The sequence below is a fragment of the Sinocyclocheilus rhinocerous genome, unplaced genomic scaffold (genome assembly GCF_001515625.1).
Source record: "Sinocyclocheilus rhinocerous isolate Xijiao unplaced genomic scaffold, SAMN03320098_v1.1 scaffold14, whole genome shotgun sequence".
Classification (NCBI taxonomy): Eukaryota; Metazoa; Chordata; class Actinopteri; order Cypriniformes; family Cyprinidae; genus Sinocyclocheilus; species Sinocyclocheilus rhinocerous.
This window is the reverse complement of record NW_015629561.1, coordinates 326,513-351,000: the sequence shown is the minus strand read 5'-3', so window position 1 is coordinate 351,000 and position 24,488 is coordinate 326,513. Positions and strand designations below refer to the sequence as shown.

Sequence of the window (24,488 nt, the reverse complement as noted above, 5' to 3'; positions counted from 1 at the left end):
TAGATGCACATACAGTACAAAAAGGACATTCTATATCTGAGAAACTAAATTATTATTGGTAAGCACGTTTGAACATATTTGCAGACAGGGTATTTCACAGTAATGATTGGTCTAAACATTCTTAGACATTACTTTTATATATTGTTTATAGTACTGAACATAAAACCATCCTCACGCCATACATTTAGATGTAATGAAAGGTTGCCTATCATATTTCAAAATGTTGCACTTGATTTCACACATTTTAGTCTGGAATTATAGTTTGGGGAAAGTCCAACTAGTAAATGTGTTCAAGTTTATGTCACAACAACACATTATCTAATGCAAATAAGAAACTTTACTTACTCGGCATGAAAGATCTCCTCTGCTGGCTCCAGCCGCGCTCGCGTTCTGTTTGTGAGGTAAACAAAGCTTTTTCCTCTCAGCGCGTCTTCTGAAGTAAATACAAGGCTTTTTCCTCTCAGCCCGTCTTCTGAGGTAAATACAAGGCTTATTCCTCTCTTTTCTTCTTCCAAAAACGAAAAGTATCCGAGATGAACATGTTGCTGCTTTGTTTACGGCGATGTGGGCGTTTACATGTTGCACGTCTCACGTGGAGATTTCTAATATCAATAGCGCGAGCAGCGCGTGGGTGTGATCTAATTAGAGATAATGAGAACAGACGGGAAAAACTGGATATGTCGTTGGTTTCATACGGATTACTTTTTCACAGAATATTTGTTTTCGGTAAGAGTTACTTCATTTAAGAGTAGACATGTCAAGCTTTCTATAGATATATTTCTCATGTCTGTACGTAAAGTATTCGCTGAGTTTCAGTTCATTTTAGTGACGCGTTTCTAAAAGCAGTTCGTGGAGACAGTGAGGAGCGCACCCTGTTTATTTTCTTTATTTTACAAAAGCACATTGTTTTGTTGTTATTATGGCTATACATAAATAAAAGTAGACCCTTTGCAGTTTAAAACTTTACCTTATTCTTATCTGTACTTCGTTATTTTTAGTTCTTTTCGCGGTCATCAAGAAAATACGAGACAGACCACACCGGTGCGGGCTTCGACCCCAGGGGGTTAAGAAGCGCCCCCTTATTGCTTCAGGTTTGTGACATTAGAAAACCCAAAATTTCAGAACTTTTCACCGTATATCAAACTCCTTTATCTCTAAATATTAAGTAAAATTTTATTCCTTATAATAAGACCCCTTTAAGAGCTTGAGAATAAGTTCATTTAGCATACTTGCGCAGGACAATCTCAGAGGCGCCTTTGCTGTACATTCGGAAGCCGGGACCACTGGTGTTCTTTAGTACAGTGCTCATGCTCTTCCGGGAGGAGTTGAATGTGTAAACCTTATAAAGTTTCTCCTCAGGAACCTCATCTCTAATAGGCTGATAGTCTCTCTTCAGCTCCAACACCAGACCAAGAAGGGCACACTCTGTCTTATTACCCACGTGCCTTGGCAGACCTCCCTCCTTCTCAGAAGGCTATGGGAAAGAAAGATATATAGTAAATAGTAGGCAAGAAAGGTTAAAAAAAAAGAATAGAATTGATAGTCAATCAAAAAAAAATGTCAGTTAATACATTACATATGGCAATTATTTTATCAAATTAATTGCATTTAATCACACATATTGATATTTTCTGAGAAAAAAAAAAAACCCAAATTGAAATAATTGAAACATATTGTGGCAGACAAGTAAAGTACTGAACAGACATAAGAAAAATGGCTGCAAACGTCCATATATTGTTTTATTACACATCTTTGAACATAAGTCTTTCTCTGTCTGACCATACTCCATTTTGCTAATTGTTTGAGTTGTCAATCAGTTTGATGTAGCCTAAGAAGTAGTTCAGACTATTGTCATTTTAGGATTATTTACTGTATATACAAAGTATATAGTACGAAGTATAATAATACTTTGAATTTGAATATTATTTTTACATTATAACTTTATTTTTTAGTAATGTTGTGCTTTTGTCTTTTTTTTATATTCCTGTTTATATTTAATTTATTTTTATTATTTAACGCAATTAAAATGCCTTATGTGAATGGCTCCTTAGTCATTTTGTGCTGTCTGCTCTTGGTAAGTGTGTTTTGGCTGGGGCTCATTGTGGACTTCTAATTTGACAACCCTATAATTAATAAATAAACAGAAAACAAAACAGATCATTCACTCATCTGTATCTCATTTGTGTATGGCTAATTCTTACCAGGATCTTAGTAGTGTAGGCTGAGTTTATGGAGATGCTGTTCACCAGTAGCTCAAGAGTCTCTGGATTAATGGCCTCTGATTCAGGAATGCTTTTATAGTGTGTGTCACCTATGAAAGCCTGCACCACTGTCATGCGATTCATAGTCAGCGTTCCAGTTTTGTCAGAGCAGATGGCAGTGGCATTACCCATGGTCTCACAGGCATCCAGGTGCCTCACCAGGTTGTTGTCTTTCATCATTTTCTGTTGAGGAAAAACAGGAATTAATGTGGTTATACTCAGGGAAAGGAGTGTGCTTTAGCCCCCAAACATAGATTAGCACTAATGTAATGAATCAAGCAACATTTACTGACTTATACAGGTTTGTGGTGGTAAACTAACCCAGAGGCTCTCACCTTGACGGAATAAGCCAGGGAGATAGTGACAGCTAGAGGCAGCCCCTCAGGCACGGCTACCACCAGCACGGTCACGCCAATAATGAAAAACTTCACAAAGTATTGAATGTAGATTGGAGTGCACTCTGCTGTCCACTCGCGGCCCTGGACGGCAAATGTATCAATGACAAAGAAAAGGATGAGGATGATGACGGTCACAGCAGACATGATGAGACCTGCCGGATGAGAGGGAGTTTCAAATTCAATACGGCACAGAGGGAAACAAAGCCTTCTGACTTTTGTTCATAACAGCAACAGCTGTGGTCTGATGTGCTCCATCTGAATGTTATTTGATTGGGTAACTGTAGGAAGTAGGATAATTAGGTGGAACACAGCCCAAAGGGACAAGCCTGTTTCCATACTGGGTGACACGGTTTCTTTAAGCAGTAAGTAAAACAATCCTTGGGAACCAAATGAACTAATTTATGGTAAGGACTTCTGAAAAAAATTATGTGCTTTTGTAAAAGTGAACACATGGCTAATTAGTATAAATATTGTGCTTTAAAGCTGCACATCGTTTGCTATGGCAAATATGGCACTCATCTTAGAATCGTCAGATGTAGGTAGAGATCAATTGAAATATTTTTTTCAAAGTTCTACTGATGTTCTACTTCTCCAAAGTTCCAAAATGCTACTTCTCTTTGTTAAAAAAGGCTTAAGTGCACCTTTAAACTAAATACATATAAAGATACAATATCTGCACATTTTAAATTTCAATATCTTCTAGGCTTTTAAACCATATTACATAAATATCTCAACATGAATTAGGAGCAGTGATTTCAACCTAACAGCTGTCAAGTAGATTCAAAATGTGAATCAATCAATGTCAGCGTTTTAGAGAGAACTAATTCACAGAAGTAAAATGACTCAAACCGACCAACTCAAACACCATTTTTGATACTGAAGTTTAAAGCAGAGTTGATAATAAAACACATTTTTACTCTCTTGAAGTATCGCAAAATTGGTCTAATGAGACATTTCTATTAATTCTACATCAACAACAAAAATCACTGCAAAAAGCACAATAAAAAACTGTGGGAAAGAGATATTTAACCATTTTAGAGATGGTATATGAGTTTATCGGGCACACTTGACACTCAGTTGTGTTGTCTTCTAACCTGCTTTTCCAATCTGAACAGCTAGCCTGGTCAGCTTGCCCTGCAGGACCGACTTTTCTTTCTTGGTGACGTTGACCTTCTTTTTCTCCTTTTCTTCTTTCTCCTCCTTCTCCTCGGACTCCGCACCTTCCTCACTCTTCAGCGGTTGGATCTCCAAAGCAATGCCATCCTGGGTCTTAGCTGTGGAGGTTGATTTTTAAGGAGTGGTTATGGTAACAAGGGAGGAACATGCCAAAAAAGGATGGAGGGAGATGAGAGGTGGGGGAATGGGGAAAAGGGGAAGAGGGGAGAGAATGGGCAATTCAGTAACAGCTAGAGGGCAAGTCATACAGTGGGTTCCTAGAGAATTATACAGAAGAACCACACCAGAAGCACTTGTTTAATGTTAGTTGACTTTGCTTGAGCGAATCTGGGCAGGTAAAGAGAAAACACTAAATTCACAGAGCCATTCCCTGGCAGGTTAAGGTGGGCACGCTGAATTAAGTAGGATCCAAGCAGCACACAAGCCATTTCAATAAAACTGGACCCTACATTGGTACTGGACAATGAGCTACTCAATACTATTATAAATATTAGGTGTGTACACCTGAAAAAATATTCAAGTTCAACCCATAATCTACTTTTTTTATTTTATAAATTCTCTTAAATTGGCAATGAAAATCTCTTTCTGGTTTGAAGACTGTTTAATTAGCTGATTAGTCTAAACTAGGGCTGCACGATAAATCGCATGCGATATTTAACGTGCATCTTATCAGTAAAGCCGGTTCTGTAATCAGCGGTAAATCTCCATCACGTGCGTGCTTTCACATTGAGCAGCATTAACTACACAGAGCCGTTGTTTACTGACGAGCTGCGCAAAACCACATTCATATTCGCGCGATTTTTTGCGCACCTCGTCAGTGAACAACGGCTCTGTGTAGTTAATGCTGCTCAATGTGAAAGCACGCACGTGATGGAGATTTACCGCTGATTACAGAACCGGCTTTCTGACAAGATGCGCATTAAATATCGCATGCGATTTATCGTGCAGCCCTAGTCTAAACTAAATTTGCCTTTTATTTCTCTTATATGGTCTTACTGTGCCATCATGGCTCCTCTGATAGTTGCATCTGCTGACGTTCAATTCACTTTTAAAAGCAACTTACTGAACTTAATATTGTACTATGATTAACTGTACCAAACTAACTGTACCAATGGAATAATACATTTAAAAAAAAGAAATTATCAAGGCAAATCAGCTGCTAGTTTAAAAAAAAAAAAAATGAATGGAGTCGAAGATCCAATTCTGCCACTTTGCTGTGGATAGACATGGATCCCTCACCCCCCAATTCCCATTAAGTCTCCATTTTAAAAGATACAAAGAGGCCAAGTCATTTTCATTTTGCAGTTAGCCTATGTATCGTCTCAAACATGGTGTGCAACAGGCTGAAACTCTGTAGTGGTGGAGTTCGAGAAACAGTCCAAGAGCCTACCTGACCACCAGTCACAACAAACAACTGACCAGAACTGACAGAGCTGACCAGAACAACCACACATGAATCGGGGATTGATGGACGGACTGACTGTCTGACTGACAACACAAACAGAGGCACGCACGACGAACAAGAGAGTGATTTACAAACAACAAAATTACAAAATTTACAAAAACTGTCCAAACAGCCAGATAAACAACCACCACGAGAAAAACAAGGACCAAAAGGAAGACGAAAAAGATCAGAGATTCTGGTTTATTTTTCCGCTCCCAAATGAGAGTGGGGTACCAGAAAAAGAGGGTAAAGGAGAAAGAAAAGGTCAAATTTTGACCAAGAGAAGAGTGTACAAGACAGCATGAAGTCCTGAGCCACACCCTAGAAAGAAGCAACAGTGAGAAAAACAAAGAGCTAAAGTAAAGAAACGGACAAAAACAACAACCCACAGCCGGTCCATATTGCAAGGGTGCAACTCCCACATTAGCCACGCCCCTAAGCATTACTTTCGCGTCATAAACCATCTATGAAGCTATGAACACATTGTACTGGGCAATGTGTATCGGCACAAAAGCTCATGGATGAATAGGAACAATTAATAAGTCAACATGAGGCCCTGTTCGTAACCCACTGTTCTTGCTATATATTTCAGAGTGAAACAGGACATTCAATGACTAAAAAAAAGGCAGGACTTCATTTTATCCATCAGGAATTGATTAGATTGTGAAAAGTGGGTGTTTTGTACAAGATCATACCATGGAGCAAGACCTGAACATGATTAAATCTTCCTAAATAGCTTTTTGGCCAACACTTTAAGACCAGGGGAAGACATTGCATTCACATACTCTGTGTTAAACCAATACCAGCTTGTGTAAGTGTTTGTGTGCTTGAGACCAAGGGCAAAAGGAAGGAGATCTGTGCAGACAAAATGAGCAGCTCTGTCTGGAGCAGATGCTCAGGCCCTGAGCGCTACAGGGGGTGGGGCTGGTGAGGGGTTGTTGGGGTCAGCCAGGGCAGAGTGGGCACGCTCTGAAACAGTACAAATGTTCGCAGATGACCCGGCCAAGCACAAAGAGAAAGTTTGCCTTCTGAAAAGGAGAGACATCTAAATGTCACATTAATGAAAAATTAGATCTACAGAAGTCAAATTGATATATGCAATCATTAGGGTTGCCAATGATAACATGTTCACGTATGATATAGGCTGATTTGATCAAATCCAGTCCTTTAAACAAAAGGCATTTAAAGTTTTTATGGTGGAAATTAAATATCAAAGTATGGCTGCCGAAATATTATCTACGAGCAGAAAACATTGCATATAATAGGGATGAGTAGGATGGTCGACTAGTTGTCCAACCATGAATTACTCTAGTAACCGACTTTGTTCGTCTAGATGATAAAAAGCAATTTTTTCCATTGTTGCAATGCATATCTCACTATGGCATAAAAAAATAAAACTTTTATAAATAATATTCTTGCCTTAAAAAAAGGAAGTGAACACTGACAGCACTACATTGAGAAAATTAATTTTTTTAAGTATATATTTCAGAAAAATGTAAGAATGACGTAAAAACATTTAACAAATTTTAGATTAATTGCGATTATTTATAGCAACTGACAAACTTTGTATAAAGAGGAGCTGCGGACTTGCAAAGTCTTCTGGCTGCTTAGTGCCGTTTCCAGCAGGTGAGAGTTGCACCCTTTGATAGGTAAAGCAAGGCGAGAAGCTCCCCCGGGCTCAGCAGGAAGGGGTAAGCAACAGCAAGAAAGACAGAGAGAGAAAGTGAGCAAGTGAGTGAGTGGGACTGACACGAGACTCCGAGACTTGCTGCTGAATGGGGAGGGGGGAGAGGGGAGAGGGAGTGGGTAAGGTTACCTTTGTTGCGATTTTCAGGGGGTCCTTGTTTTTTACCTGTTTAAAACGAGAGAGAGAGGGCGGAGGGCTGATATTACATGGCTAAAAGTAAATAAACCAAAGACAGAAGAAAAGAAAGAAACACAATAACAAAAGAATAAAAACTAGATAAGTAACACTACATTACATGAGTATATGTGGGATTGGATGTGTCATCTATAGAAAAAGACAAGGACTGGAGGGGCTTTATGCAGGGTACACTGACGGCTCGGTCATTGTTTTTGACTGTGGCATACAGCTGACAAAACCTCATTACGATTTAGCGGTTTCATAAATTTCCAATTTTTTGTTCGCTTGCATCACGAACTATGATAATGCCAACAGGGTTTGGCTGAAACCAAAAAGCAGTTCTCTCAATTTTCATTGGCAAACACATTCGACAAAGATATTTTTGGAACATGAGGGGAAAGGGAAAATTATGGCAATTATCTAACTAAAAGACAATGACTGAATTGTCATTCTAACAAAAATCAAGGAATCTAAATATTTAAAGTTTCAGAGCTGCTCTTGGCTTTTTAGAGCTGCTCTTTTAGCATTGAGACAGCAAACCATTTAGACCAGTCTGACTGCTGAATTACAACCCAACAAATAGGAACATTAAAGAGACACTGAGCTGACAGCAGGTGTTTTTTTTTTTTGACATACCCTGGAGGACCAGTGCATGCAGTAAGGACATACTGCAAGCTGAATTGGAGATGGAATAACATGACAGGTATGACTGTTTCTTTGACTGTTCAATTATCATAACCATCTCAGTGTTATGAGTGTAATGTTTACAAAAACTTTTTTTTTTCTTTTAAATAATACATTTAGCCAATTAGAAATAACTAGATCAAATTTAGCTAACTGAAAAATGCAGAAAAACTAAATATTTAAGATAAAAGAGTTAGTACAATGGAAAGTGACTCAAGGGACATTGTACGTCTTCACTGACATACTGTGATTATTCCCCAAATAAATGGCAAATTTAAACCTTCAGAGCAGCCGGCGTTTTGGGGGAGGAAGACAATTCAGCAAATCATGTAAATAGCTCTTACCTCTGGCAGGCTGATGGTAGGTAACCTCCCAAACAGAGAGGTAGACTGTTTACTCACTCAAAGAGAGAGGGAGTTATCCAAATGAGAATGAAAGTACGTTAGTTTCTCACCTTTCTTCACCTTCTTCTCCTCATCGCTGGCGCCCAAAAGGGTGAAAATGATTCCAGTCTGAGAATTCAGGCCCACGGCACTGACCACCATTCGGCCAGATCCCTCCATCACGTGAGTTCCTGTTAGAAAGCAGAAGAAAAGCCTTCACGATACCAGTAAATACCAGTCAATACCAATATCATTGAAATTTCATTATTTTTGATAGCAATTTCAATATCATAGCAACAACTAGCATAACAAAAACTGAAATTTTTTAATTGTTAAATATTAACAAACATTAACTAAATAATCTATATATTAATACTAAAAAAAAAATAGTTTAATTGCAATTAACAATCTTCAAGTATTTTTTTTAATTAAGTAATGTTTTTCTACATAACTGAGTAAAGTTGATAAAGCTAATTAAACTCAGTGAGTGGTTTTAGATTTTTCTAGTCAATACTACTATTTGATTAATATTAATAAACTGTGTTATTTCTAAATAAAAAAACAAAACACTGACAGTAGTGTGGTGTAGACTAGTTGCTAAAGCTCAAGGTTGGTGAGGTAGGTATTAAGTCTGATATCATGAGCCACTGTTTCCGGGTCCAAATGCTCTTTCAAATCCCAAAAGCAATCAACAAACAATACTAATATACAGTCACGTTATGCTACTAGTACTATGCTATGTAGTACTACCGAAAAAGCATGATCCCAACCTCATCTCCACATCTAAAATATCAGTTGGCCAAAGAGTGATTCATCTTTTCTGATTCATTAAAATTAGGGGTGCTCCGATTGATCGGCTACCGATCGCTATCGGCCGATAATCGCTTTGGGAAGTTTAATCTGCGGTCTCTATAAAGGCTGATCTCATAAACAGATCTCAAGCTGACGATGCGCCACATGCAGCAGCACCATCTCAATCTCTGTCCAGCACAGGTAAAATACTTATAATGCTGAAGGTGAGGTACAATTCATATTTCTTTATTAAATAACTAACAAAGTAATTTGAAAACTTTCGATGAGATGTAATTTCACAAACAGCATGAGTGAATCACCACACGCTCTTATTTTTTTAGACATTGTATGCTTGAGCAAGGCTGTTCCAGGGGGATGGTTTCTGTGGTGTACTCTAAGTGGCTTTGGATAAAAGCATGTGCTAAATGAGTTTTTACGTTCTAAATGACAATACCACCCCCCCCCCATTTCTATTGAAGTGGGGACCAAAAGTAAATACTTATAATGCTGAAGGTGAGGTACAATTCATATTTCTTTATTAAATAACTAACAAAGTAATTTGAAAACTTTCGATGAGATGTAATTTCACAAACAGCATGAGTGAATCACCACACGCTCTTATTTTTTTAGACATTGTATGCTTGAGCAAGGCTGCTCCAGGGGGATGGTTTCTGTTGTGTACTCTAAGTGGCTTTGGATAAAAGCATATGCTAAATGAGTGCTTACGTTCTAAATGACAATACCCCCCCCCCATTTCTATTGAAGTGGGGACCAAAAGTTATTTAATATAATTTTAAAATTACAAATTATATTACAAGAATAATAATTTGACAGGAGATCAAAAAATATGATAATATAAAAAAAATACATACATATTTATTTATTTATTTTTGCTTTTAATGACATCAGCACTCAAGCTGACATCTCATTAAACAACTTTTTTTTCAGTCTTCTAAATTTTTTTTCCTTTTCTAAAAATCCTAATACTTTGTTTGTTTGTCCATGTTTAATCCTAGATTGTGGTCTCTTTCGCACCCTACAACAGATGTTAACAAGGGGATGCAACCAAGGAAAAAAGACAATCTATCTCACCAGAAAGGAGCATAGGATCCTTCTCCAGAGATTTGCGGACGTGATCGGACTCCCCAGTCAGAGAGCTTTCATCAATCTTCAGGTCATTACCCTGGATCAAGATACCATCAGCTGGGAGAAGGTCACCTGATGGAAAAGAACATGGGGTGGTGAATGACTGTGGGATGACTTTAAGAGAGAGGAAGAGATACAGAGAAAGACACATTCAGCAATTCAGCGCAAGGAGAGGAGCAGAGGCTGATTTGGCGACCATGATGACAGATCTCTCCTGTGGCTCTTGGACAACCCACGCGTCGCCCACATTTCAGGCACCATGAGCAGCGGCGCAGTGACTCACGCAAGCTGGTAAGCATGAGTCATGAGCCATGCTTTGTGTCTCAGAGAAGACTGGCAGTCACATATGATCCATCAAAACCGCTGGTGAATTCAATGAGGAACTCGCCTCTGAGGTTTAATACAAAGGCAAAGGGTTCTAGGGAGAAAACTATGCTTTATAAATGCCGCAGCACTCATAAAACACAAATATGGCAGAGATCACTGGATTCACATCTAGTTCCGTCACACTGTAGACATAAATCAACAGGTTTACAACGTATTTCCTGTTCTCAAACGTGAACTCTCACCGTATTTGATTTGTGCAATATCTCCCACAACGATTTCAGCCACTGGGATCTGGATGACCTGACCCTTGCGGATGACCGTGAACTTCTGTTCCTGCTCGATGCGGCTCTGCAGCCCACGGAACTGCTTTTCTTTACTCCAATCGTTGAAGGCGGTCACCAGCACAACGATAATGACCGAGAACAAGATGGCAGCACCTTCGATCCAGCCTGCCTGGGCCTCGCCCTCATCCTCAACACCCCCAGATGCTTGGCCACAGTCTGGAATTACATAAAAACACCAAGAGCAAATCAATCACTTACAACATCCTGTGCAAAAGACCCATATCTCGCCAATCTAAACTAAATGTAACCTTTAAACAGGTTCATACAACCTTTAGAGACCATTAAGTGTCCAAGCAATAACAGCTGCTGCACGCTCATGTTTTTATCAGAGTCTCCTCTTTGGAAAGTTTTCTCTTGCCAGAAACATGTTTTATCACAGATTTACACTTCATTGACCTAATTTCCTCTTGAAGAACTTGATGACTGTCTAAGGTCATCCTTGTGGTTTGAGCCATATGGGTAATAGGAAGAGCCTGCAATCACAGCCAAATTCAAGTTCTCCGGTATTCAGAGCTGTGCTTCTCAACAAAAGTCCCAAATGAGGCCGTTATTAAAATATAAGACGCCAAAATGTTGAGTCACTTATAAAGTCGGAATCAAAATGAAAAACATTAGACTGGTTTCTGGACAGTAAAGAAAAGGCCGAAGCTTTCCTTAGATCATTAGAGCTTCTGATCCAAAGCTACCTGAACCTAACTAAGACTATTCAAAAAAGTTTGGGATCAAAAGTTTAGGATTAGAACTTTTCTTTTTTTCTTTTGAGAAGAAATACTTTTATTAAGGTAGGATGCATTATTATCAAAAGTGACAGTCAGGACATTTATAATGTTATTCTGTTCTGTTCTTGTCAACTTTATTCATTCATTCATTATTCAAATTCATCAAAAGAATCCTGAAAAATAATGTTTCAAAGTTACCATCAAGTATTAAGCACCACATCTGTTTTATACATTGATAATAATAAAAACAAATCCTTCTTGAGCACTAAATCTAGATATTATAATGATTTCTAAAGGCTCATGTGGCACTGAAGACTGGAGAAAATTCATCTGAAAATTCAGCTTTGACATCAAGGAATAAATTTACATTTATTAATTATAATTAATAAAATGAATACAAATATTTTAATTTGTAATAACAATATTTTGTATTATTGCCATTTTAATTTGTAGTAACAATATATTGCATTATTGCTTTTTTTAAAACTATTTTTAATGAAATAAATGCTTTGGTAAGCATAAGACACTTCTTTCAAAACCATTAGAAAAATCTTACCAACTTTTGAACGGTAGTGTATTTGGCATTTTCAAATTTTAGTTTAGTATAAGAGGTTTTATCATAGTTTTGATAGTTAAAATTTAGTGTTTAATGTCATTTTAATTTTTGTTTCAGTAATAATAGATAAGCAATCACTTCAGGAACTAGCAGAACTCTGTCACTAAAGCAAGACTGTTATGAAAAGAAAATACATCTGTACTGAAACTGCAAAACAACATATTAGCATCTGCTACTTGAAGTAGAGGTCTGCGCAGGACTGTTTTTTTAGTCCCGCTCCCGCAAGGTTCTATTTCGCACCCACCCGCTCCCGCTATATATTCACTCTTTGTTCACCCACTGTCCACTTAGAATAATTTTCTTCCCGACCCGACAGTTCCCGCATAATTTAGATCTCATTTCCAGAATCTCACATTAAAATTTCCGCTACTGTAAGAAAGAGTTAGGCTGACAAATAAAAGTGTAGTCTGCACAAAATTGTATGTTATTTTATTCGTCTTGTCAAGAGTCTTGAATTTATTGACTTTGACTTGAATTTATATGAATTATCTTAAGACACAAAATTTGTTTAATATTTTATGCAACACAGTAGGAAAAAAGTGTCAGAGAAAATAAAATTGTACAAAAACTTTATTATTTTTATTCGTCTTGTCAGGATACAATTCGTTTAAAATTGACAACACAATAGACTTGTGCCTGTATTCGGTAATGCGATATATCACATAATAAATATGCACGATATTGTTGTCGTGGGCACTTCTAAATACCGTGAGTAATTATATATTACAAATTATCCCGAATTTTGAATACATTTTAAGAATACCTTTCCCATAAACTGGTCAAAATGCACAACACCGCTGTATGCTGCGTGAAAGATGTGTGTGCACTCTGATGTAAACAAGCGTGGAGGTGAAGCACATGGCGGAACATGTGAGAGACGCTCTGGATGAAAGCGCACTTTCACTCTCTGACAGCAGATGGCGCTAAACTGCAGTGCAGCGCGTGCATAACAGTCCTGAGCACAAGCGGTACCGGTGGTCAATAAGAATAAAGCGCAGATATGCTGCTCTAAATGGACGTCGGGAACGACATATTGTTAGACCGCCCGCTCCCGTTCAAATTACAGCAGAGTTACCGACCGCTACCGCGTTTTATTATTTAATCCCGCGGCGCAAAAAATCCGGTCGGGTCCCGTGGTTCCCGCGGGAGAGCCGCAGGAATACAGACCTCTAACTTGAACCAAATCAGCACCAGACTTCAAACTATGGAAATTGACTTTGTCTGGTACGGCATTAAGAGTGTTCTGCAGTTTCCTACCAGCCATTATGATGCTCAATGAATACTAAAACTTTCAATTTCTATCATTTATATTTTCATATATTTTGAAATATTTTTATTTCTATATAAAATATACTAAAAGGAACATTATTAGTATACTTCCATTTACTTTGCATTAATGATTTAAGTTATTTTTTACATCTTATAAGGTAGTTTGAGTGTAGGAAAATAATCCAAACAATACTGAAACGGACTTATTAAAAACTTTTTAAAGCAACTACTTACTGTCGCTGCCTTCCCCTTGTGGGTGGTAGAAGGACAGGCCGAGAGAAATAATGGCTGCCACCTCCAGAATAATGAGGGTGACATCCTGCAGGGCCTCCCATACCAACTGCAGAAAGGTCTTGGGCTTCTTGGGGGGGATGAAGTTTTTACCGAACGCCGTGTGACGCTTTTCCAAATCAGCAGGGTTACCAGAGAGGCCTGCAGAAAATACAAACAGTATTTATTATTTTTTATAAAAGGTATAGTTTTGACTGAAATTTGATTCAACTATACCTGTTACTGTAAATCAATGGAATTAATATTAATGCAGCAGGTCTACATTTCTATGCTAATGAACTATTACTAAACACAAGGCAAATCTCTTTATAAATACACTGGGTTACCAATATGAAGTCAAATTAGCTCGCTGACACCTTCAAAGGAGGTATTTTGAATCAGTGATTGATCACACACTTGAAACAAGTTCTTTCAACTGACATTCAATGTGCCACCTTATTTGTAGCCTGTTTGCCTTTTAGACCATAGTGGTTGCAGACAAATGAGATGTACTGATGAGCAGCCAGTGACATTTTTTTGCATGCAAAATTCAAAACAGAAAGTCATAAAAAAAACAACCTCAGAAGTGGCAAGGACAGCAAGCCAACTAATTGCACACCCGGATTCATTTAATATGGAAACAATTAAGAATGCCTGGCTGGCACCTATGAATTTTAAAACGCTCTCCATGCCATGTCAACTTTCATCAGTGCTTTCTGTGGTAGATGGTGTTGGAATACTCAATGCACACGTTCATGGGGTTATTATTTTAACACACACACAATAAAAGCAGTCAGATATTTCTGCGTTTCAGGTGGATTATCATGGATATGTGTGTCAAGGTTTATAGGAGCAGCGGAACAATTAATCAGTGTTGAGAGCTGGGAGTTTTTGTAGCCGATAAGCCCAGAATATTGAATGAGTTTTAGCCTTTGCTTTAATCAACCAGAAACTAGCACATGGGGTTTGGGAGGGTTTAGGCAAAATAGACATTTCTTTAAATGGATTTTGCACAGAAACCATTTTGAAACAAGGTTAGTCATTTTTCCTCTTTTATCTGTCCATACTTGTGATTTCTTCCCCTGACTTGGCTAAAAATTGCAGACAGATCAGATATGATGGACTGCTCTCTGCCAGCAGCAGTTCTTTGAAAAAACACTGAATATTGTCAGTATCGCTAAATAAATTATTATGCAACAGAAGAACATGGGAGAGGGCGAGAGCGTATGTGCATTGTTCCTCAGAGACGCAGCTGTCGATTGACCAGCCTGTTGATGATTGACACTGCAGCAAGGCTTCCAGGGGGATAGAGAACAGAAACCTAGCACCTGAGATTTTAGATAAGAACCAGAGGATTGATACAATAAGAGCTTGGCCATGTGGAGGATGATCCTTATTGACTTATTCATTAAAGGGATAGTTCACCCAAAACTGAAAATTGTCATCATTTACTCACCCTCATGTTGTTCCAAACCAGTGCGATTTAATTTTTTTTAATGATATGATATTTTAAAAATGTCTGGTTTTTGTCCACACTATGAAAGCCCATCTGTTGTTTTGGACCCCACTGTACAAAATGTACAAAAAAAAATTTCAAAATATCTTTTATGTTGCACAGAAGTACGCACGTCATGTAAGATTGTTATGACATGAGGGTGAGCAATTTGGCCAATCACAACGCACTGGATAGCTGGCCAATCACAGCACACCTTGCTTTTCAGACCGATGAGCTTTGTAAAAATCGACGCGTTTCAGAAAGGCGGGGCATAGAGGAGAAACAATAATGTACAGTATGTGGAAAATTATGTGTTTTTTGAACCTTAAACCGCATAAACACATTTCATTACACCAAATACACCAAATATTCCATTCAAGAGATCATCAATTACAGGCACCCAAACATTATTCATGTGTTTATACGCTAGAGACTAACAAGAGCTGACTGCCTCCAGACAACTGCAGTCACATCTATGGCTGGGAAGCTGTTGCCGGGGGGCTGGTGTCAAGGTGACTGAAGCAGAGGCTTTGAAAGACGATGCTGAGGGGAGACGGTTGTGATGGTAATGGAGGAGATCATTAATAGGGCCGGGCTGACAACCAAGCACAACAGGCTGCATTCCGATTCGGCACACAAATGACTTCACAAAGGAAAGATGTACAGATACGGCAGCCTTTCATTTTCTTCATAAAACGACACTACTCACCTTGGTTTGAAGTATATGGTATTTTAATCAATATACAATAAATGCAACAGAAATGGAGAAGCGTGAAAGAGAGGTTTGAGTTGCTGTGTCATCAGCAAATATTTGCAGTCACAAGACATGTCCACAAATGACAACATGGTGATGCGTCAAATGCTTTGGGCAATTTGGGCAGTAGAAGTCTTCTTCAAACACAGAAATAGAGAGAGGAAGGGCATGAACATTATACATCACTAGGTATTGGTCTAGCCTATATTATGGGATTCAATCCTTCAATTTTAAGATGCACAGATTGTGCCTAGTCACTGCCAGATTGACCAATTTGTGAATGGACAGATCATCAAAAAAAAAATAATGTGAAGACTGAAGACCAGATTAATGATTGCTGAAAATTCAGCTTTGCCTGGAATAAATTATAGTTATTTAACATTGTAATAATATTTCGATTCAATTCAATGAAAAATACGTTTCAAAATTTGTTTTGGATTTTAGCAACCAGACTCATTTAATTCAAGAAATGCAAGAAAATTGTATCAAACCTTAGAATTTGAATTCCACCTTTAAAATCCTGCATTTTGTTTTGTTCTCTTGGCCAGGATGAGAGGTGAGAGAGTGATTGTGAACACATGGACAGCATAAGGGCTGTGGCTGTCTGGAGGAGAGCCAGTCACACCCCCTACAGATACACTAACTCTCTTTCTCTCTGAACATGGCCATCATTCTCTCAGAAAACCACCAACCTGAAGCACACAGCCTAGCAGTAAATACACCAGGATAACACAACATGTCCTCCTTTCTTAGGCTGTTTATTGTAACCTCCGTACGTTTTTTTTTTCATATATATCCCTCTACGGTACGGAATATGATATCAATGAGGAAAAAAATATTTGTGATGTTTTTCCTATTTAAAATTGGACACTATAACAATATCGTTAAACAATTTCATTATTATTATTTTTTAAGTTTGTTGCCTCATAGCAACATTGTACCATAACGGACAAATTTAAACATTTGACATTTTCATGCAGAAAAAAGAAATATTTATTGAAAACAAATTTCTTTAACCAAACACTTGAACAAACAGATTTATCTAGTTTTTAAATGTATTGCACAACTGATATTTAATAAAAAGTAACATTTCATATCCAGCTGTTGCTCTCAGGCAACATTGTACCATCGTGGATAACAAGTATAACTAAACTATCATATCTGTTATCATACCAACACATTATAATCAGTGTTGTTTCAAAGTAAAAAATGAAAAATCATCATAACCTTATACTAATATGCACTTTATCTTTACAAGCATGCACATACACACACACAAGCACGTGCATGCAAAATCTCCTTCCTCACTAATGACACCTCATTGCTTGTGAAAGCTGAGGAAGCAATTCCTCTCAACAAAAAAAATCATAATATGTGCAGAAATAGTATGAGAATTACTATTCTTGCAAATGCATTACAAAATCATGAAAAAATTCTAATATATTTAGATAATTCTAACTCTTTCCTTACAAATATCATATACTTGTATTTTAACCTAGTATGCCTGCATGGCTTTTGCGATGCGATTCCATTACGGTACAATGTTGCCTTGAGTCAACATGCAGTTTTTTGTAATTTCCTATGATACATTTGATGAAATATTATGCAAAGTTTTTGAAAATACTTCTTTACTTTCCAATGAAGGTGACTAAGGAAATTGATGAAAAATGCACTTTTCATTGGACAAAATATGGAGTCAAGTGACATGTGCACATGGACCCCTGTGGGTCATGTGATCACTTTTTTATGTTCATTTATTAGTATTTGACTTCTACTTCCCTGAGACAGCATTGATCAATTAAATGAGTGTCTCATTTCATTTAAAAAAACAAAAATATGTTGTGTTGTAGGGTTGTGACGGTGAGGAAATTTTCCCACCGGTTAATCGACGTGTGACAACACCGGTAATACACCGGTATCACCGCAGGGGCGTTCCCTCTTTTCCTCTTTCCTTGGCTTTTAAATAGCTTGTAAAAGCGGCGTGCGCATTTTACTTTCACTTTGAAATAGCGGCAATTCAGCGTAAAGCAATTTTATTTATTAAATAGTTGGACATTATAATTTGATTATGCCTTTAGTGTAGCACTCTCAGCTGCGTTAAGCACATTTTACCATGTTTAAAACTATTCTTAAAACCATTCTCCCTCAAAATCAGCCCATCAAAAAGTAAAAACAGCCTGCAGATTGCATCCGGTCCTGCTCATAAGCATCGTTGTGACCAAATATTTCTCTATCAGCGGGGTCCTGTTCGGAAATCGAGCAATCTTTCTGTTTGCCCTCTACTCTAAACAAGCTGAAGGTCAGAATTGATTTTCCAGAGATTTCCCCCTCTCTTTACTTCTCCCCATCTATTTATCTCTTGGTGAACTAACGGTCCATTCCAGGCCAGTCCATGAGTGATTTGTATATGTGTCGACATTTACGAGATTGGGAATTAGGCCGAAAACATCCTGGCCATCCGTGTGGAATATAAAGTCGACGTGGCGTTTATTTAAGCATTTCGAGGATCTTCTACATCATCTTGAGTTCTTTATTTAGGCTGGATGTTGTTTTTCATACCCGTCAACATAAAGATGCAGTATCAGGCCATGAACCAGGTGTATTACCACAAAACTCCTGAATCACTTCAACACAGACGACATCCGGCCCTGTCAACAGAATGGTTTCAGTTTGGAAGAGAGCAGTCTGTCAGGCAAATCAGGTAAACAAAAGTCCCATTGTGGCCTAAGGATGGAAAGTCGAGGAGCACTAAGGCCTCAAAAAACTGTGTAGAGTGGGGAAAATTATGAAATTGTCCATCATGACCCCTTTAAAGGGGTCATATGATGCGGTTTCAATTTTTCCTTTCTCTTTGGAGTGTTACAAGTTTTTGGTGCATAAAGAAGATCTGTAAAGTTGCAAAGACTAAAGTCTCAAATCGAAAGAGATATTCTTTATAAAAGTTAAAAGTCTTCAGTTTTTAATTGTAGTGTCTGTTCTTTTACTGAACTAAATGATTTTTATTACTATAAAAAAATCTAAACGACGGTGGGGGTCGGTGCCGCAGTGGGCAAGTGACGTAACCGGTGTTGCGGCTTAACACCGGTATCACCGTCAGCACCGTCTATCGCGTCAAGCCTATTTTGTTGCCTGGAGGCAACACAGTACCATAGAGGGATATAAAATTACAGTGTCTATAAATTAAACAATGAATCTTATATGAGTTTAAGCCTGAAGGAGAGTAACATTTTCTGTGTCACTCTGAAAGTGACTTATTTTGGTCTCTTCCTCACATAAAGCTATGGAAAGGCTAATACACAAGTCATATAGACCACTTTTAAATTACATCTATAGTATATACTGGACTTATTAGGACCTAAATAAATGTTGTCTAACATTTCTTTTTGTTATCAACTAAAGGAACAACATGGAGGCTTAAGCCTCGTCCAGACTGTCAGCCCAAATATGATTTTTGAGCAAATCCGATTGAAATTCGATCATTTTTAGATCCGTTTCGAGCTACATTCATATGTGGTTTGAAATACTATTCAAATCACATTCCTGTAAATCTGTTTCAATCTGACCGGTCAGATCGGATTTAGCGTAGCCTTTTCACATTCTCATGCCATGTAAAACGTAAACACATCAGACGTTTTTTTTGTAGAAAACAAGCTAAACATAGTTGCAGAAACAAGCATATGTTGTTGCGAAGTGCAAGTCAAGCGGAAAAAGACAATATATTGCTAGCATACGCACCTCTTTGAGTTTAAAACCAACGGAGACGGCAGCATGGAATAGAGTCGCACATTCCAGCTTCCTGCGTTTCTGCCGCTGCCACATAAGACAAAATATAATCCAGTCCGATGACATGTTATGTCGTAAGACAACATCCGTATTGCAAACTGTATTGCTGTTATTGTTGCTTTTAGCGTAGGCATAACAACGCAACGGCATTACCATCGAAGCCAATGCAGATATTCAGTAAAACGAAAGTGCTACGGGACACACAAATTGGATTTGAACAGTTGTGATACACAGTGTGGACAGTCAGTCATCAAGATCTATTCCAATCGGATATGCACAAAAATTGGATTTAGGCTGACAGTCTGAACAAGGCTTTATTCTGCTGTTAAAATAGTGCATCAACACTGGACAGGTAAATCATTTCATATTTAATGCTTGTCAGCACTGTTCCACAGGGAATAGGTTTTTTATTTCTCTAAAAATCTCTTGAAACTCCAACTAATTAAAAGTATAAATCACAATTGATGCATTTTAAATTAAAACATGACGTGTTTCATTTTTAATTGCCTATTTATCATCATTTGATAAAGGTAAAGCATTTATAGTTTAATTGCATCATTTTAATGTTTAACCTTGAACTGCTTCAGTAAATCTATTTGCTGCTGCACAGTGTGAGACTTCTTTCACTGTGCCTTTGAATTGATTAAACACATCAATTTCTTATTTAAACTATGCAATCCTTTCCCATATGACATACAAAGCAATAACACCATCTACATCCGTTTTTAAAGTTGATAATTTGACCCGACAGGTCACTATAGAAGTTTATTTGAAAGGATCATTTCTACTACAAAACAGCAATATTTCCAAGGTATGTGATATTATCTCAAATGATTTCCATCATAGTGTTTTGTCTGGCCTACCTAAGGGCTATTTAAATGAAGTTTACTATAAATGTCATATTTCATATCTAACAGTACTACCATGACTGTTGACATTGGCCCCATGTAGCTTAAGCACACAAAAATAGCAAGGAAAGGCCATTTTCCAATCTGCTTCTTTCTGTCTGGTTAAGGAAGTGTTCATCAGCTCTTAATGATGTGTTGGGATGTAAGGGTGGCCTGACTTGCCTGTAGAGTGGAATAAAAGAAATAATCCATGCTAACAGGACACAACACTCTTGCTGTGGAGAACACTTCGAGGAGAATTTAAGGAGGTGTACGCTTAATAAAGGTCTTAGTTTTTCATGCAAGACTGGTCTTCAATTAACCTTTAACTTTTTTTTTTAAACACTAGGGGAAGAAAAACGCATGTAATTTTAATGTGTTTTTCCAGCTAGCTCACATCTGATGAAGAAAGCCCCCATTAATACACACCAGACCACTAGTGTTGTCAAAAGTACCAATGTCAGTACTGAAATTTAAAAATGCTAGCGGGAAATGCTGGTATCGTCACATTTTTAAAATTTCAGTTCCAACTGGTACTGACATCGGTAATTTTGACAACACTACAGACCACAGTCTTGTCCATTTTTGGGCCAAACAAAGTAGTTTCGCTTTCACAACGAAACACACAGCGTCAGCGGGCTTGAGTGAGTGGCGGCGGGCGGGCTAGAGTGAGTGGCGGCCGGCAGGCTTGAGTGAGGAACGGCCGGTGGGCTTGCGGCAACCACATGTGACGACCCCAGGCTGGACTCGGAAGCCGATCCGGCGTGCGTTATGCAAATCTTCCAACATCGTGACGTAGACATTTTAAGTAGGCGTGGTTGACTCTTAACTTTTATAAAGAATATCTCTTTGGATTTGAGACTTTAGTCTTTGCAACTTTACAGATCTTCTTTATGCACCAAGAGCTTGTAACACTGCAATGAGAAAGGAAAAATTGAAATCGCATTATATGACCCCCCTTTAAAGACAACAACCCCCATATTCGTTTTCATTCATGTCTGTTTTGCACTGGTAATTCTTAATTGCATTCCAGTAATGCATTTATGCATATAAATATCTCCATACACCACTGCTTTTTGGCAAAAACAAATGATGAAACATTTAATGTGTATGCAATTTAATGTGTCTGTCCCCTTTTCTCTGTGTACAGCCTCAAAAAGATAAATACAAATCTCTGATCTCATCCTTTTAATACAAACACACACATACACGCTTATCAATAGACCCAATTCCTCTCTGTTTTTGGGGGGAGGGGGGTAAACATTAGGGCTGTGTATTGCCAACAAAGTCACGATACGATACACATCACGATACGGGACTGCACTAATTTTCACCTCAGCAGAATTTATTAAAGCAGCTGTTTATTAAACACTGCATAGCCTACTATAGGGCCATTGCTAAATATAGGCAGAGCAGGCAATTGACCTCTGCATTATGAACAGCCTCCATAACTGTACCACAGTATAACAATATAGGTCATGGCATAGGTTTCATGTTAACATTGGGCACTCCCCACCAGGTACAATATTATTATTGTTTGCATCTTGTTTTTAAGCCAATAAATAATAATGTACTCATTCTATTATATTAATAAAATCTCCTTCCATTGCTGGTAGGTTATCATTGCACAAATTAACACGTTTAAAAAAAACAAAAAAACAATAAATTAGAAGCGTTCTTAACTAATGCGCTGTCTTCACTGTAGCTCATGTGCACACATTCAGTCTCTTACTCAGCGCTGCTCCACAATTTCATCAATAAAAGAGCTTCACCACTGAAGAGCTACACTATCTTTCTCAGCAAAGAGTTGATAACATCATTTTCGAAGCAATTAAAGCCACCGCTTCACTGTTAATAGAGAACGTGGCAAAAACTGAGGCAATTCTTAAATACACCTTCTCTCTCTCTCTCTCACGTAAATGAACACTTGGTGAATTACAGTTTTCAGAGAATAGAATATCGAAGTGGAGATCGCTAAACTGCAAGCTTACCAGTGTTTTCAGAAAGCCAGCGCTTTTATCCACAACGGAGAAAGAGCGCGTGCACATGGTTGCCAGGTTGACAAAAATGAGTTACACACTTAGCAGATAATTCTGTATTGCGCAAGTGTGAAGCTCTGTGTCGGGGATTTCGACTCTTTGTATCAGACAACCCATTTGGGTTCCTCTGCGGCCAGATTAAACGTAGTTGTAGCCTATATATTATACTCTGTTCATTTTTTTTTTTTTTAGAAACCTTCCACTTTTCAATTCCGTTACGCTGTTCTTGTATTCAAATAAAGCGCGGTCCACCTGCTGCGCACGTGTGATATCGATACAGAAACATCGATGTATCGAACACAGCCCTAGTAAACATGGTCAAATGTGTTAAACAGAGTTGACACTACCCATCTCTGATGTCATGACTGTAGCAGGGTGGGGAAAATTCACAGTTGAAGAACTGGTTTTCGTTCAATTAACGAGTGTGAATTGTCCACAACACACAAGTAGTATCATATTTATACAGCAGGGGCCAAAAGTGATATCGGACCTAGTTAAATGTATTTCTTCTCCCTCCAAATATTGATGTTATGTTGATGTAGATTTTCTAAGCATATTGCGCAGGTGTGCTTAGTGAATGTAAAACTTTTGTATGCTCTGAGTTTCAATTGTTTCATTTGTAATAACACAAGGAAATATGCTTACTGAGGAATACGCATGAGAATGGCTTCTAATTAAATACAAGGCAGAACCAATGAAATAATCATATATACAATATCTCCTCCAGACATCACTTAGTTTGGCTACTACTGTATCGATCCGGCTTGTTAAACTTTAAACTTTAAACTAAAATTTGCTTTAAGTTACAAATTATTTGAATTTATTCAAATTGCAATTCATTTTAATTTGAATTCTTCACAGTCAAATTCAAATCGGAATTCTACATTTGGACTGCTACCTCAGTTCAAGCTCAACTGAAATTTAGGAACTCGGGAACTGCCTTGTTTTGTCACACAACTCATGCTAAGGCATGTTTAACAAAGCGGTCTTAAATAAATATATTGATTATAATAAATATATTGATTAATGCCTCATTCAGCAGTCTTCAGGTCAAAGCCTTCGAAATTGAGCCTCTCTTTTTTAGCAATAGGCTATAAAGTTAGTATGGATGGATCCTCAAGGCATTAGAGAGAAGGAGGGAGACGGCCAGGATCTGGGGTCCTGCAGTGTGCAAGGGAGACTTAAGGTACATCTTTGTCCCCTGATTCCAGTGCCTTTTCAAAGCACCACCTCCGACTCTCCTCTTGGCACACAAGAACCTCAGGAAGTTTCTGGACAAAATCAGTAGGTTAATTTCATATTGTACATATTACAACTAAGAAAAGGCTGCTTGAGTTTCACTCTCTCAACAGGTCTCATTAAATCTGCAGAAATTGAAATCATTTCATATTATCATAGTGCTGCTCACTGCGTGCGTAGATATAACTAGATAATATTTCTGTGGATGAGATGTATGTTGCAATCACAAATCTCATATGTGACTGTAGCGTCTGGACCAATCAAACACACAATATATATTTCGTTAGCTATATTTAACAAATACTCTGTAACACCCCTCAGTTAACAAGCCATATGAGGACCTATGGACCCTTCCCCCGAGATGCGTAACACCCCAGGAAGCCGAACAGGCCCCTGGTTCCATGGCAACCAACGCGGATATCACTGGGTTTATTGCCCAGAGGAATGTGAGCAGAGAGACTCTCACTGCATTTTCCATAGCAAGAGGCACAATGCACAGTAGAAATTGACTTTTCTACTAATTAATTCATAGGAAAACCTTTCTTTGAATGAACACACATATACTTCAGGTCATCGTGTATGTTGTCTTTGAGATTTT

At 38.0% G+C, this 24,488-nt stretch overlaps 1 protein-coding gene and 1 long non-coding RNA gene across 5 annotated transcripts in view; one reads left to right on the top strand and one right to left on the bottom strand.

Annotated features, from left to right (window-relative positions):
• The window catches only part of LOC107739266 (uncharacterized), a 15,845-nt gene extending 15,771 nt beyond the window's left edge, over positions 1-74 (top strand). The window contains exon 4 of the long non-coding RNA XR_001639981.1: positions 64-74. This is a non-coding gene — a long non-coding RNA (uncharacterized LOC107739266). The remainder of the gene's footprint in view (positions 1-63) is intronic.
• The window catches only part of LOC107739265 (plasma membrane calcium-transporting ATPase 1-like), a 140,058-nt gene that overhangs the window by 30,566 nt on the left and 85,004 nt on the right, over positions 1-24,488 (bottom strand). For all 4 annotated transcript variants that reach the window (XM_016551310.1, XM_016551311.1, XM_016551308.1 and 1 more), the window contains exons 3-11: positions 13,658-13,855; positions 10,718-10,975; positions 10,095-10,220; positions 8,282-8,401; positions 7,096-7,131; positions 3,754-3,933; positions 2,597-2,811; positions 2,202-2,444; positions 1,230-1,474 (exon numbers count right to left, since the gene is read on the bottom strand). In XM_016551310.1, the coding sequence (XP_016406796.1) occupies positions 1,230-1,474; positions 2,202-2,444; positions 2,597-2,811; positions 3,754-3,933; positions 7,096-7,131; positions 8,282-8,401; positions 10,095-10,220; positions 10,718-10,975; positions 13,658-13,855 (1,621 nt within the window). The remainder of the gene's footprint in view (positions 1-1,229; positions 1,475-2,201; positions 2,445-2,596; positions 2,812-3,753; positions 3,934-7,095; positions 7,132-8,281; positions 8,402-10,094; positions 10,221-10,717; positions 10,976-13,657; positions 13,856-24,488) is intronic.